Source organism: Egretta garzetta, unplaced genomic scaffold (genome assembly GCF_000687185.1).
Source record: "Egretta garzetta isolate BGI_Z169 unplaced genomic scaffold, ASM68718v1 scaffold420, whole genome shotgun sequence".
NCBI lineage: Eukaryota > Metazoa > Chordata > Aves > Pelecaniformes > Ardeidae > Egretta > Egretta garzetta.
The window spans coordinates 388,011-404,191 of record NW_009258386.1 but is presented as its reverse complement, the minus strand read 5'-3'; the positions used below and the strand labels follow the sequence as shown (position 1 = coordinate 404,191).

Sequence of the window (16,181 nt, the reverse complement as noted above, 5' to 3'; positions counted from 1 at the left end):
CTAGGACACTGCTCCCCCCACCTGCTGGGCTGGTGTCCACAGCTTGCCTGGGGGCAGGATGCTCCAGCTGTGGTGCTTCCAAGTGGGCTTCCCAAGTCTCAACCTTGGGAAAAAACCTGTTTGCATTCTGATGGTCCTAAGCATTTTTTGCATTTTTTACATTTTTAGCAAGGCACTAAGAAAATAAACAGGAAAGGGCTGTGGCCTGCTCAGTCAGATGAAATATTCAAAAGCAACATCAGCTGAGGAGTTTCTTATAAGGACTAAGGTAGCCATGCAAATGTTGCATCCCTCTTCTTGTTCAGATCAGCAGTCATTAAAAGAGGGACAGGACCAAGTTTGCATCGATGGGATTGCTGGCTGTTTTTCTGTTTTGTTCCCCTCTCCCCTCAACAAAATTGCCCTCGCTCCCTGCCATGAGATTGCACTTGAGTCAGTACTTTGTTTCTGCTGTTCTACTTAGACGGATGCTCTTGCTGTGGTGATGCAGTTCTAGTTATTTCAGTTTTCAAATATGACTCAGTCCTAAAATAAGCCCTTAAACAATTTTATTTTACAGTTCCATGCAATATTGCTGATACATAAATGACAACCTGGGAGTTACATTTTAAGTGTAAAATGGTAAAATGAGATCACTGATAAAAACAGATTTTAAGATGAAGCATAGTAATTGAGTTTGGCTCTCTTATGGATGAAATATTATGTGATCGATAGATTATTATGGTTTGTAGCAGTTAAAGTTCCATGTTACAGAAATAATCTATGAACCGATTGGTAGAATATAGGGTGGCAAATCTCCTGTTATAGTAAACAATGCCTATTTGGCATTTTACAGACTGTGTAAGCTCTGGCAATAAGAAAATACCGATTAGTGCAGACCTAGATGAGTAATTGATTTTAACAATTGATTTTTTTTGTATTTTTATCATTTTGCATTAGCACCATAGTGACAAAAAAAACCCCAAAAAAGTAAAATACACTGACATGCTAGTGGCTGTTCACATGGCTGATGAACAGCCAGGGCACAGATAGCTGAGAAATGGGGTTGGCAACACCATCTTTTTCTTTTCAGGTCCTCACTAAAATGCTGCTTCTTACTCAAAAATCCAGCAGTACACATTGCATTTTCTCCCAGGACAGAGACCTGGCCACTATGCTGATGCAACAAGAAGTTTTCAATTTTTAATTAGAAATTAAAATAGCAACAGAAGAGATGGCCAGGACTGTGACTTGGCGAATACGGCCATGACTTGGGCAGAAGACGCGACTGCAGCGGGCTTCACCGGCGCACTTCAGAAGAGACGCTCATCCACAGGTCACCCACTCAGGAGATACCAGAGCTGCTCTCGCCTTCTTACTCGGATTTTCTTTATATAGCTGGCAAAAGCTATCTGGTGATTTTTAATTTAAATTATTAACTGGTTTGGGGACAAGCTAAACTGCATTTGCCTGTAAGTAAGTTTCATCATTAAAAAATAACTAGCTGAGCCCTACTTCAAAGCTGCTGCTATTTTTATCTGAGCAATGAAGGGAGTCCCCGTCTGTTGGGAGGGCATGTGAGCTGAGCACCGTCGCCGCGTTGCAGCGGGAGCCGTGCGCCCTGCAGGAGACCCAGGCACCCTGCCCTGCAGAGGGGCACTTCCCCACGGAGGGGATGCAGGCGACCCATGGGAGGTGAGACTCACCGTGACTATGGAGGAGATGCCACCCCATACACATCCTGCGTTTGAAATCACAGAATCACAGAATTGCAAGAGTTGGAAAGGACCTCAGGAGATCATCTAGTCCAACCCCCCTGCTAAAGCAGGTTCTCCTAGACCATGTTACACAGGACTTCATCCAGGCAGGCTTTGAATATCTCCAGAGAAGGAGACTCCACAACCCCCCTGGGCAGCCTGTTCCAGTGCTCCGTCACCCTCAAAGAAAAGTTGTTTTTCCTCATATTCAACTGAAACCTCTTATGCTTCAATTTGTGCCCATTGCCCCTTGTCCTGTCACTGGGCACCATAAGTCGGCAGGGTCCAAGGTCTGGGCTCTGTGGCTCATAGGGTTGTGCTCCTCTGAGGTGCCCCAGGGTGAATCTGCTGTAGCCCAAAGCAGTTAATTGGCAAGACCCTGTGCTGGCACTGAAGGAGGGCTGTTTTACAGCACTCCCTGCAAAAATAGCACTTTTAGGCAGCCTATAAAAAAGCAATGCCTAGTATTTCAGCTCTGACTTCATGACCATGTTTCACCAGTTGTGCTGTCAAAGGCAAAGCCGTGTGTAGCTGTAAGGAGGACTGAGGCAGCCAGCCCCCCCTGTTCTTGCCTATGGTCAATTTGTGAAGTACCAGAAATCTGCATCAGCACAGTTCTCTCTCTTTTCCACTGTTTACAAAGCTGCTGCTTTTTGGCAACTTGTTTCACCATAGCATTGAATGCAGCAGCATTGTGACTGAAGACATCTCTGCCTTATATCTGTAGGTCTATTAACTTAGGGCAATTACTCTGCAGAGAGGTGACAATTCCTTTATGGAAGTTATTGAATTCTGGTACTGCAAACACTGCAAACAGTGCATCAATAATGAAAGGCCAGTAAGCGAGCACAACGTACCTGCATCGTTCAGAAACACAATTTTTTTTTTTTATGGACTATATTGTCTGACAGATAATTTAGGCCTGGAAATTAGACATCAATTTTTAATAATATTTAAATTTACTTTTCAAGGAAAATTAAAAACATGAGCTACTAATTACTGGCTTGACTGAACAGGAGGGAGATGGGGAGGTGGGGGTGAAAGGGAAGAAAATGAGGGTCACCGAGATGTCTCATTGGAGTTTGCTGACCTTTAGAAGAACTCCCAACTGATCAGTAACCTTGAACATTGATAAATTAGATAATATTCACTCAACCCACTCTCATTTTTTATTTAGCAGAGAATTCCAGCTTTGTTCAGCAGTACGACTTCTGCTCTTTACATACCTGTAACACTGACTGTCTCACCAAGGATTCGATTCAAGGTTTAGCTATTACGTTATGTCTCAATTCTTGGCTTTTTAGCCTGTTTCAGAGCGTATTGCACTGTGCTTCATGAACCTACAATAGCAGAAAGATCCTACAACACTCAGGTCAGGGTAGGTGACAAAAGGAAAGAGATGCTTGTTTTCCATCTACACACCATTTTAGTCTTGATTAAAAGCCAGGATTGAACACCAGTATTACTCTGCCTTTGAGAAAGGATTGAGAAAAAATTTGGAGATAAATTTCCTTCCAGTTCTTGTCATGTGTTATAGGTCTAAATCTGATGTCAGTGGATGCACTGAACCAGACTAAGGGCGGGGACACTTCCCTCACCTGTAACTCATCTACCCACGGACCAAAATAGGGATATTTACAACTGTTCTGTGGATACCTGCCCTTCTCTCTACCAGCTCCACTGCTTTCCTGCAGACCTTTCTACAGCCTCTGACAGAGCCCAAGGACTCTGCCCTTGAAAAATATTAGATCTTTTCAAAAAAAGAAGTCTGGTCTTCATGCATTTCCTGGGTCTATCTTATACCTATTCCTGAATGAAACCGAAGTGCAATTCTTACACAGTAACACCTTCTGCTAAACCTTCTCTGGGAAAGAGGCACGCAGCCGTCACTGAATTCCGCTGGAGACATGCCTCTGCGTCCGAGGGGAAAACATGACCTCCTGACAATTACTGGCAGGCAAGAAAGCACTGTACAGAAAGCAGCTTCTTTTTCAAGGAGCTAACACTTCTCTTCAAAAACTTTGATTGCAGCTTGCCAGGAACGGAACAATACAGTAAAACCCTTGAGTACCTGTTATTTAGGGAGTAGGTGAGGAAAAAGGTTTATTTGGTCTGAAAATCTTCATAGCTTCAATGGTCCAATGTAGACTATCAATTCGGGGTGAGGTTTTTTTGCTTTTTTTTTTTTGAGTTTTTTAGTTTCTTGGCTTTGTTTGTATTATTTGCATTCAGTGGCCTAGCATGTCTTGTATTCCCTGCTCCAAAAACGTCCAGTGCTCAGCAGACACTAGTGCTCAAGGGAACGCCTACCAGATCCATGCGGTTGCATGGCATTCCTTTGATCTCCTGCTGTACATGAAACACCATGAAGTAGCATCTGTTTGTGGGAAAATAATTCTGTCTTGTAAAAAACATATACAAGGCCTTCCCCTGTAACTTAATAATACACGGGGGTAATTCCATTAATATGGAAGTTTTGCCTGTCTGGGTTGCATGAGGATCTACTGAGCAGGTAAGAGAGCTGCTGAAGAGAAGCAAGGTGCTTTGAAAAGAACTATGAGTACTGGAGCAGTATTTAAAGGATGCTGTCATCTTGGGCAGTTCTTCCTCTCCTGTTGTGCCCCCACTGTTCGTGATGCATTCCTTACAAATTCAGCCTTTTCAGCCTGTAATTTGTAAGCACGGCTTTATTCTTTATTTCTCTCCCAGAATATCATTAAGGTTGGACTAGATGATCCTTGAGGTCCCTTCCAACCTAGGATTCTATGATTCTATGGTCATAGCATTGATCACATAGCCTCTTTTATTTATTGTGCCAACAGTACGGTAGTGAAAATAGGGTTTGTATATTGAAGTGATCCTCATGCATTAAGACACTTTACACAAACAACTAGAACAGCTGTGGAGCTTATAGAAAGACAAACCATCCCAGGGCAGCTGGAGAGAGGAGGAATCTGGAGAAGATCCCCTGTAAATCTGAACAGATGCAAGTCACACACAAATGGTCTGTACCCACTCTGGGTGCCAGCATCCTGCTGGCACGTGGAGTTTGATCTTTAGGCACATGAATTGTTCTGTTCAATCCACTGTAGTGGCTCAGATGTATGAAGTTATTTATGCATTCCCAGAATAACAAAGATAAGAAACAATAGGCCTAACGTTGCGCTGGGCAGAAACTCCCATACATAGAGGAGCTAGGCTGAAGATGCTCCACCTACATTACCCAGCTGCCTAGGCAGGCTTGCAGCCTTGCAAAGAAGGAACAGTAACCATGCGCATGAGAATGACATCCCTGGAAAGGCAAGACGGCACAAACAGAAACTTAAGGTAAGAGAAATATTTATTTAAATTTGCACAATAACGAGCTTATACTGAACAAATTCAATCAAGAAATAATAGTAAGTGCAGTAAAACAAGGAAATATTGATGACTTTTCCCATCAGAAAACATTAAGAAGCCATGCCTGTGCATCACGGTTTTTCTTTTTTGGTTTTTTTTTTTTTGTTTTTACAATAACTTCTATCTTTTTTTTTTTTTCAGCGCACATACTGTACATATCACATCTTAGCTGCTAGGTTCTTTATTCCTGAAGGCTTCATCCTTTTACTTAAACATCTGCTAAATTCTGCAGTGAGCAATCAAACACATTTGTGTAGATCCAAATATGATTAGGTAAAAATCTCTGCATCTGGTCAAGTGTTGGACTCTCAAAGCTTCAGAAGACCCTGTAAGAGCTCCTAGTTGGTTCTAGATCTTGACATCGTTATGTACAGCATTACAATGTGTCACTTTACACTAACCTAAATATTCTGCATAATGATGTCAGACAAATAGCTAGAAGATTTGAGCCTAACCTCATACAAAGGTTTACACATCTGAGCTTGTCTTGAGTCCCATAAATTTCACTCTGATTCAGGTAACTGAGTTCATCACATATCTGCACTTTAGATGGACAAAACCAATCTAATTTTAGTTTTAATTTTGTACATTTTTTGGTCTAAAGGTCTTTTTTGTGAAGGGAAATTCTTTAACCAGAAACTGCTTGTGAGAGATGGTTGTTGGTGTCACAGTTCCTGAAGGCACTGTGGATCCACTGAGCAACAGACGTGGCCATTCTAAAGGAAGGAAAAACAGAAAGAAAAATTGAAACAATTAGCACGTTGTGCAAAACAAGGCAATTTAACAGGGTCAGCTGCTTGCAAACACCCATCAGATTTGAACGTACATTGTAAAATACATCTACAGATTTAGATCGGATTCCTGACATTGTCGTCATGTCCTTCCCTTCCCCAAGGGAACGGGCTATTATGATTCCTCTAAGTACTTGGTTTGCCGTTGACTGTATCCCAGAGCTACAACGGCCAAACTGAAAGAAGCTGGGATCAGTGGAAGAAATGCTCCCAACATAAAGGTATCGGGCATCTGCTCAAGTACACAAAGCTGTTGAACAAGACAGGGCACTTGGGAGCTTTATTTATATCAGGCAGAAGGGACTCCAGGTTTTGTTTAGTCCCAATACATCCTGGTTGTAACACCAGCAAACATTAATCCATAAAGTTTTTCCTGATAGTCCACAAGTTCTTCTGAGGATATTAGCAATTAAGGGAACAGATTGCCTATGGACATCATTAAGGTACCGGAGATATTGTTTTCTCTACTACTTCTTTTCTTAAGTCTGATTCTTACAATGCAAATAAAAAGTGTGTATTATTTTTAAATTACTCCAAGTACATTCAGTTCATTAAACTGCCAGGCCTGATTAAAGACCAAGGTCTGAACCATTCAAACATTTTCTTTCACTCCTTCTGTCACAGGCTACTGTGCACCTTCTTTACTTGTGATTGGAAATGGCTGTGTGGCTAAGTCAGCTTTAGCTGATGCCCAGGTTTCTGAATTCTTAAAGGATTTGTGTAAACCTATTTTGCTACAGCTTGCTTAGAGAGGCTTAGACTGGAGCTTTGACCTTCCACGTGATGCTTTGCAAGAAAAGGGTGGGGTGACACAGGACAAATGAGGGAGAACTACACAAATTTGGCACAGCATTAACCTGATCTGGAGGGTGCAGGCTGCTTGCATGCAGAACTACAACACTGAAATGCTGCCAATACAAGCAGATCGTGTATTTCAAAAAGAAAACTGCTCTGTAAAGAGAATTGAGTAAGATTTGGCTTGCTGAGGGACAAAGAGGTACATCTTCACTGGTACGCAGATTCACACCTGAGCCACATTAAATCTATAGGGAGAGTATTTGTTTTAATCTTACTTATGTTCACAATGCAGCAGTGGATTTTATCAGTCTATCTAAGTGTTTACACTGAACACAAATTAGTCAACATTTAAGGTTCAGTCTTTGCTTAAGAGAAAAGGGCAGGTGAGAGCAGCACACCGGTGGCCATCAGCAGAACTGACACATGGCTTCTGCATTGCCCCTGATTAGCAGTACAACGGTGAGAACACATTTCCCCTCACCGAATCTCAAAAGTGCTTTAGTGAGGAATCACACATAATTATTTGGTTTTTACAGATGGGGAAACCTCAGCAACTTGCCCAAGCAAAAAGTAACTTCTAGCATTGGAGCTGATGTATGCCACCAGCTAGGGACCCCAAGGTATAGGTTTCTGCAGGTAAGCCCGCTTCAACATCCTTTGGGCAGCAGCTGGCTCTCTAACCATTAGCCACTCTTTCAGATCACATCGTTTTCTGACATCAAGACAAATGCCGACACTTACCTGGCACATACGACTTCCCTCATAAAAGGACTATGGCTCGACAGCAGCTGCTGCTGTTGCACACAATATTGCGTCAGGCAAGGTGGAGGGAGAAGGTGGTGCTTCTGCTACATGACCAGTTATTCCCCATCTCTCCCAGAAGGAGGTGTTGAAGTTAGTTAGATTATTTTTTATGAGCACCTTTTCAAAGCAGCTAATTGTACCATGTACTAGCATTTGGGAAGTATCGTGCTTCAGAAGGACATAGAATAAAGAACAAAACCAACTGTGAATTTGAGTAATAATTAAAGATCTATGGATGAATCCTGCTGTCTCTCCTTGACTGCTGTGGAAACATTCTTTGTCATTCTTCAGTATTGGATGGCGGAAAATACAATTCACCTCATGGGCTTATTTTGAATGGAAAAACTTACTTCAACCTCCTTTCTTTTGCATCTTTAAAAAGAGATGCCAGAATTCACATGAGCCCATAGCCATTAATTTTTATCCTCAGACAATGAATTCCTTTGACTACAGAAACTATTAACTGTTCTAAACAGTATGTTGATTCTACTATTAATTTTAAAGCAAGAAAGCTATGTAACCATATAACTAGTCCTTTTATTCTCAAAATAATAACTATTCTCAAAAAGCAATTCCATTGGTTCTGATACCGCTACAAGATCGCACAGAACAAATTTCTTGCATGTAGTCTTACATACCTATTCGTTACTGTATTCGTTTCCAGGATGGTATGGAGCTATATGCTAAGAACTGCAATGAAAGTTGAATTGAGCTATGCGGGTGGAAAAGCCAAGCGCACTAACCGGCCCACGGCACACAGCAGCACAGGCTGTTGTCCTGCTTCTGACCTGCTAGCACATTAAACCATCCTTCTAGCACATGCAGGAGTGAAGTTAACAAAGTTGAACACTTTTACTGTCATCTCGCTGCTTTAAAACACGTGTCGACACCCGCTACCCAGTGACCAGACTCAGTACATTGATATTTATATGCCACAGAACAGGCTGGGAAAGAGGGGTCTCTGCTTAGTTTTTATGCTCTTTACCTTGCACTGGCAGAGGGTGCACTCTGTGCCGTGCTTAATCCAAGAAGATCCAGTGAAGCGAACGACGTTGGTTTCATCCAGGCAGGTTTTAGTGATGTCATTGCGAATGGTGTCCGCTTGGCAGGGGTCAGTGACACAGCGCGGGCAGCACTCATTCTCGGGGAGGACGCTGAATTCACAATCCACCTCTGGGCATGGCAAGGGCCAGCAGTCAACTTCGCCTTGCTGTTTACAAATATTATGAGAACAAGAGATGATTATTAGCTCTTACTTTGTTTCATTACCCGTTCCTCTGACTCAGCATTATGTTTCTTAATGGGCTGATTTTATCCATCTGGTCCTATTCAGAAGTCAGTGGAGAGAACACTGATATTCACTGCCTGTGGGAGATGCAGCAAGTTGGGTGCTTTTTTCTCCTGCATGCTACTCAGGAAGCTTATTAGTTTCAACTTATTTCAGCACACTCTGCACCAAGCTGCAGCTGAAAATTCTCCATAAACGTCACGCAGTACAGATATGGATATGTGCTTGTGAAGTCCTACTTCTGCAAGTGACAGAAGCCATAACAGGGCTCTACTGCAAAAGTGCTTTGAAATCTCCTGTTTCACCTAGTTCTTCCTTCCATCAGGACTGTTGGTTTGCCACATAAACCCCTCCCATTCATCCCTGGATGGGCTGGAGTTTATCTTTGCCATGGTTACAAATGCATTGGCTGAACTACGGGTGTCAAGCCACCAGCAGCCCAACGTAGCAGGGAACACCAGTGGACTTTCAGTGAGAGGACCTCCACCCACTTACCATCCATTTGGGATGTTATGGTCAGAATACCTGAACTTCCAAACTTCATCACGCTTTCTGCATGATGGGTTCAGTACAGTCAAGGTATCAAAAGGTCAAAAGAGAGACATGTGTTGGGCCAGAATATTCTCAGGGCAAGTTACTGTATGCCTGTACGGAAATCTAAAGATGTTTAATTATTCACTTCAGTTACTAGAATTTAGGGTCAGCTTCCTTTCAACTTTGGACAAGGGCCAAAGTCTCAGATCTATTAGTCAAAAAAAAAGACATCACAGAAATCATTGATGCATATTTCTTTCAGAGCAGGTCCATCTCTCATCTCCAACTTACTCAGCTCACTTGAAACACAGATTGAGTGGTCTGAATTCAAGGGGGGCAAAAAGAATAGCGTTTGGCCCTAGGGAGGGAGCTTATTCACAAAAACTGTCTCTAAGGCTTTGAGAATGATGTGTTTAAGTATCTCCAGAGCAAAAGCTGAAAAAAGTTCCCAGGGCTTTTCCATAGCTCCAAATTTACTACTCCTGTTGCAGAAAGTAGTGTGAAGTTACTCTTTTACAAAGTTTTCATCTGGGTCAATTTTCCTCTTTTTGAATCACATACTGGTAAGAATGAAAGCAATCTTAAAACCAGTCACTGATCTTGATATCTCAATTTATTTTTTGTAGTGATGGGCAGTCAAGGAGTAGACAATACATTGTCACCCCCAAAAAATCCCTGACAACTGAAAGAAAGCAGGCTTCAGTTACAAAAGTAGCGTCTTGAAAAAAAAAAAAATAGAAACCTCTATTGAGATGCCAAACTGCAGGTAGCTTTGTTTTGGTTTTAAGACATTTAATGAAGCACCTGGGAATCTACTTCATTGGATTTTGGTAGCAGTAACACTGAAAGCACAATGCCTATAAAAATTGGTTTCTGACTGTTATTCATGATACCCTGACAAGGGAAAGCTGCTAGATGGACTAGGCTTTACATTTGGAGATAACTTGTGATAAAAGCTAGTTGTTTTTATCTTCGGATTTTTTATGTCATCGAAACTTCCTGAATGGTATTATGCAGAATAGTTTTTGCTCAGACTCTGAAATATATGCCTAGGAAAAAGATCACAAGCTTTAAAAGATTTTTTTTTTTCTCAAACTCATTTCACTACTTTGAAAAATGCATCAAGTTTTATTATTTTTTCTGTTACTCAGAATGGCTGAAGGAATAAACGAATTTGAGTCTATTGGCGTCTTTGAAAATATCAACTGTAATAATAAATACATATTTAGAATTTCCTTATATAGCTACACTGGTCTTTGAATGAGTGAATACATGAGTGTTGCTGTGTAGGTGCCATATCCAAATGACCTCCGTTCTTTGCTAAAATGATCTTCATGATTAAATAATTTCTATGATGTCTATTGTGGCAAAATGCATTTTTGACAGGAACTTGACAATACTGACAAAGATCCATGAAAACCAGATTTCGATTATACACATACTCCAGAGGAAACTAAGTGGATGCTAATGCATGAAAATTAACTATTCACAGATCAGAATATCTCATATCCTTTCTCCCTGCCGTCTATGCTGCTGTAATCAGGAGCCTTACCAAACAGCGACACTGCTGACAGTTCTGTATCCAGGAATCACCGCTGTTGTAGGAAAGCTCCCCGCTCTGATGTAAACATTGGCTGCTGAGCCTTGGGTCACATTCGGGACAGCAAAATAGGTCAACGGTGGGATTTTCGCAGTCACAGACCATTCGCCGGCACATCACATATCCACTCTGTTGTTGGAAGACAGGCATAGAGCAATGGCAGAAATGTGACCAACTCCAGCAGTACGTGTACCAAAATTTGATCTTTTGGCATGATTCTAGGCCACTAGCAGCTCACGAGTTTTTCCACTATACAGTATCTTTGCCAAAATACAATTCAAACAGAGGCAGAAACCACAATACACTCAGCAGCTACCAAAAAATTCCCCTGTTGTCTTATATACACCCGCCATACAACCAACCTTCAGGCAGCTCTCACCTATGTTGATGAAACCCAAGGGTGTCTTTCCCAAGGGTCAAGTTTTAATGGATTGCTCTAGGTTTACGTCATTCTCATAAGGATGCTAGTGAAGCCTTGCTTTAAACTTCCAGATCAATCCTTCTCTCCTGTAATTATTCACATAAGGATGATGATAGGTAGTCTGAAATTAAATTCATGCTCATGAAACTTGAGCTGCTAAAATGCTCAGGACTTTGTCAGCAATGTATTGAGCCTTCCTTCTCCATCAGCATTTAGCTTGGGATCAAGGTTCCCACAGCAAACATTTGAGAAAACTAAGCTGAATTACTCTGCAGATACAGAAGCTACTTCTATTTATAGCCATCTGCTAGATACCGGCGTCAGTCACCAACGCCAAGATGTGTCTAGACAGACAGTTTCTTTGCGTGAAAATGCCATTACTCCCACCCAGAAAACACAGGTGGCATCTCTGCTAAGGAAATACTACTATTGTCCTTCTTCCAGTATCATATAATAAACCTCCCATGGAAGTTCTGCTTGTGCAGATTGGAAAGAGAAGCTCTCCCCAAACCCATATATAATATATAATTCCATTTTTCTGTAGCACCACACTCACACATCAGAAGGCAGCTTGAATCACGACACTCTTCCCTTCAGCCCTACCGCCTTCTTGCAGAAGCAGCCAGTTCTATTTCTACTGACCTGGCATGAGCAGACAGAGCACCTGTCATTCTCCAGAACCCAAATCTGACCATTGTGCTTGATTTTGTCTTCATGGATACAGTCTCCTGTGCAGTTCTTGCCATGGGGACATCGACAGTCGTACCCACCATCCAAGTTAAAGCAAACAGTGTCATTGGCACAGCTATGCCTTCCAGTTCCACATTCATCAATGTCTGCAAAAACATGCCATGGTAATGCTCTTAGACCACATTCAATTAACAAAAATGTTCCTGCGGCAGTCAATATAAATGATCCTTGGCCATTAAAGCCTTCAGCTGAAAATTAATTTGCACTTCACCAGAACAGGGAGAAATAACTTACAAGTTCACAAAAATATTTTTCAGGTCACATCAACTTTTAAAATATGGCATTTTGAGTTTTCCTATACATCTTTCTAAGTGAATGCTATTCAGTAAGGTAGTCAGAATGAAGAAATTGCACAAAACTATGAATGAAAATAATTCTCCGCTCCCTAAAGAGCATTAGTTTGTGGCAACCATTCATGAGACATGCAATTAAACATGAAAAGCTGCAGAATCTTGTCTTCAAAACCTTTTGCTGGCTCTGTCTCCCACATTTGAGTTCATTTCCTGAGAAGTTAATGTGAAAGGTGACGTCGACCTGTAAGCTCATTTAAGCAAGTGCACCATGCTTTAAGCTGCATCATTTATTAGGGTGTGCAAACTAGAATATTTTCATTATTCAAGTTGCAGTGACATCTATAGCCCTTGTGTCTCGCATAGAAAATAAAGAAAAAAAATTAATGTCTCCAGACAATACAGGTAAATGACTTCAAAACAATCATACCTCAAAGAATTCAAGAGTACCTTTAAAGGCCTACTTCATCAAGACATACACAATTACTTTTTAAGGGCAAACTAGCAGCACACACTGACTTCTACCTGAAGAGTGTCTTTATTTAGTTTTTTCAGCTGTCCAGATGAAGAAAAGTTATCTGGGAAAAAAGCTTTGAAAGGGCATGCAGTAAACAGCTATAAGCGATAAAAAGTGGAAAACACTAGAAGAGTTCAATTCTACATACAATTTCACAACAGTCTGGCCCAAGCTTTTAATTAGAATTCATTAAAAAGTAGCATTGTGATATTTAACTGTCTAACAGATCAGTACAAGACAAAATAAGCAATATGGTCATGAATGTAGCTTTCACCATCAGCATAAAAACTTAATAAAACACTCAGCTTAGGGTTCAACAATGGAAATGAAACCTCCAATTCACCTCAAGCACATTCAGTTTAAAGCAAAATAACTCAATTATCATTTCAATTCCAAGTGTGGCTGCAGTCAAAAAAAAAGTAAACAAGTTGCTAACATGAATATGAATTGGGATGAAAAACAGCAGGGAAATTATTAGAATTCCATTGTATAAATAAGCAGCATTGTGGGTTTCCTTCAAATACTGTGTGCAATAACAGCGGCCCTATCTCAAAGAAAAAAAAAGTATTGCAAAATTACAAGGGCTTCTGGGAAGGATGAGGAAAATGTCATTTGAGAAGAACTGAAAGGAAATGGATTGTTCATCTCTTAAAGAACATCAGCAAGAAGGGATATAACAAAAAAATATAATGAATACTCCAGAGAAGACACGTTGAGAGCTTTTGTTCTCCATATTGACTAACACACAAGACAGGGGGCAATGAATGAAACTTAAAGACAAGAAATTTAAGTCTGAGAAAAGGAAATAATTCTTTATATAATGCATAAACAAACCATGACACTCACCGCCAGGGAGTGCCAACGGGGAGGAAAATAGTGTAGCCAAAAGTGTATAAAGCTAGCAAGAATGTTCGTAGAATCACAGAATGCTTTGGATTGGAAGGGACCTTAAAAATCATCTAGTTCCAGCCCCTCTGCCATGGGCAGGGGTATCTTCCACTAGATCAGGCTGCTCAAATTCAATTTGCAATGCAAACAGATTTTGGAAGAGAGATTACATTTCATGCATTAGGGTCTATGGTGCCTTTATTTAGGTATCAGACAATCCAGAACAGGCAAATCATCTCAGATCTCCACATCTTCTACCTTGCTACCTCCTGAAGCATCTGGAGTCAGCCACTGTTGCAATAGGCCAGAGGACAACTGGGATCATGAACCTAGTTCCGCGTGGCTGTTTGCATGGCCCTGAGCAGCTGAAACGTACAGGCACATCAGCCAGGGAAACACATCTGAACAGTATGGATACATAATTCCTGGAACAGACAGCCCTGCGGAGGCTGTGCAATCTCCAGCCTTGAAGTTTTTTAGACACGTAGCTAATGGGAATGGTGTGAGTGATGCTGATATAGGAAGAGCAGAGGGATGGAAGAGCTGCTCTCTCCTTTCTCTGTTTTCTCTTAAATCCATACTGAACATAATATAATCTGGCAATTTAAAATTTAAAACTCAGTCTAACTTGTTTTAAGTCATGCAATAAAGAGAACAAATACAAATCCTTTTTAAATGTAATGATTAATGGCAGAAGTCTCTTTATCATTGAAGTAATTTTTAATAAATGACCTTCTGACACTTGTGTTCCTTTGTTTAAAACACTCTTTTGTACAAAGCTTTCAAGTAGCTAGTGTCATAAATGAATAATAACACTTCTCAACAACCTGGCCACTTAACTGAAAGTAGCCATATTTAATGAGACACTTGGACGAAGTTCAGCTGTCATGTAACTAAGATCAGTTTCCTTTAAACAACAAACGGTGACCCTATAAACACTAAGTCTGCACTTGGCACTTATGTACAAGCGTATTTCAAAATTTTCCCATGAGGAAAAGGCTTCTGGGGTTTGTTTTTCAACATGGTCATGGATAGAGCACTGTTACTGAAAATAATTGAGGTTTCATCATTGACTCTGGTATTGAGCCTAGCTTATCCAACACTGAGAACTTATGAAAAATACCAACCTCATTTTTTTTCAGTTGTTTGATTCATGAAAATAAATACCCTGGATAGGGCAATTTAAATATCCCTGGTCAAAGCAGGAGCTATTTAGGCTTTGATTCTAACCTAATCAGAAACAGCAGTGTGTTTACAACGCAGCAAGACAAACACAAACTTTGCATGCATGAAATTCTCATCTGCATTATTCATCTGCATCGAACTTCAGGCATTATCTACAAAGAACTTGCACACAAATAATCCATACCAAGCTAAACTTTGTTCAGCTTTTTTACTATGGATTTATAATGGATGGCGAATTCTGTTACTGATGTTTTGTTTACAGCCATAACCAGCTCTCCAACTTCCATAATGATATGGACAGGCTACACTGGCCCATGCAACTTTTGTGTCTGAAAAAGGGAGAGGATTACAGGTTGCATATTGCCAGTATGTCCAGCCACAGAGACATGTTATTCTCTCTCCCATGTTGTTTAAAAAACCCCTCAAACACCACCACCACCACCCCCTCCCCCCCCAAAGAAAAAAACCAAAACCCCAACAAATAATTCACTTCAGGCTATTTACAACACACTGCTTAGGAATCAAGCAGCTTGAATGTTATGATACTAGAACATTAAGTCTCAAAGGACTTGGAGGTTTGCCTCAGAAAAAAAACAGCAACAAAGTGTAACTAGTTACCCAGTGCTAAATTGAGGACCAGTTCTTATTTATCTAACCTACACTAAAAATCGGAGCAGCTTTGATCTGGCACACTTTTAAGGATTTTCCTTTTCTTAACATCATCCCTGGGCACAAATTAATATTGCAATGACAAAGGAGTACCATGGATGTAGAAGTAGTGATACATGTTAAAGAAAGCTAGGAGTTAATTATCACAAATAATTTGATGCCTACATGGGAAAAATACCGGACTAAAGCATATAAAATGTTGACAATACCTGGAATGACTAAACTCCATTTGTAATACTTGCCAGACTGCAAGGGCAGAAAACTCCAGAAATACAGGAATTTCAATGGCCCCGCCAGGTTGTGACCCAAAGCTGTATTTAACAGATTTACTGACTGTTTCTTGGAATAGATAGTAAAAGAATCCCAAAGGGACAAAGCACCATTTGACTTGGCCCTGAGCAGGGTGCAGGCTCTGATTCAAAATGTCTCTACTGAACAGCTCCTCTATATTGGTTACCAACAGTGACCACAAGGTACGCAAGTTCAACATCCTTAAAGGAATTTAAAAGGC

At 40.8% G+C, this 16,181-nt stretch overlaps 1 protein-coding gene across 1 annotated transcript in view; it reads right to left on the bottom strand.

The window, feature by feature from the left end:
• Window positions 1-5,800: 5,800 nt before the first annotated feature.
• NELL2 (neural EGFL like 2) overlaps window positions 5,801-16,181 on the bottom strand; it is a 171,359-nt gene continuing 160,978 nt past the window's right edge. The window contains exons 16-19 of the mRNA XM_009642290.2: window positions 12,014-12,207; window positions 10,903-11,079; window positions 8,514-8,738; window positions 5,801-5,851 (exon numbers count right to left, since the gene is read on the bottom strand). Of these exons, the coding sequence (XP_009640585.1) occupies window positions 5,801-5,851; window positions 8,514-8,738; window positions 10,903-11,079; window positions 12,014-12,207 (647 nt within the window). The remainder of the gene's footprint in view (window positions 5,852-8,513; window positions 8,739-10,902; window positions 11,080-12,013; window positions 12,208-16,181) is intronic.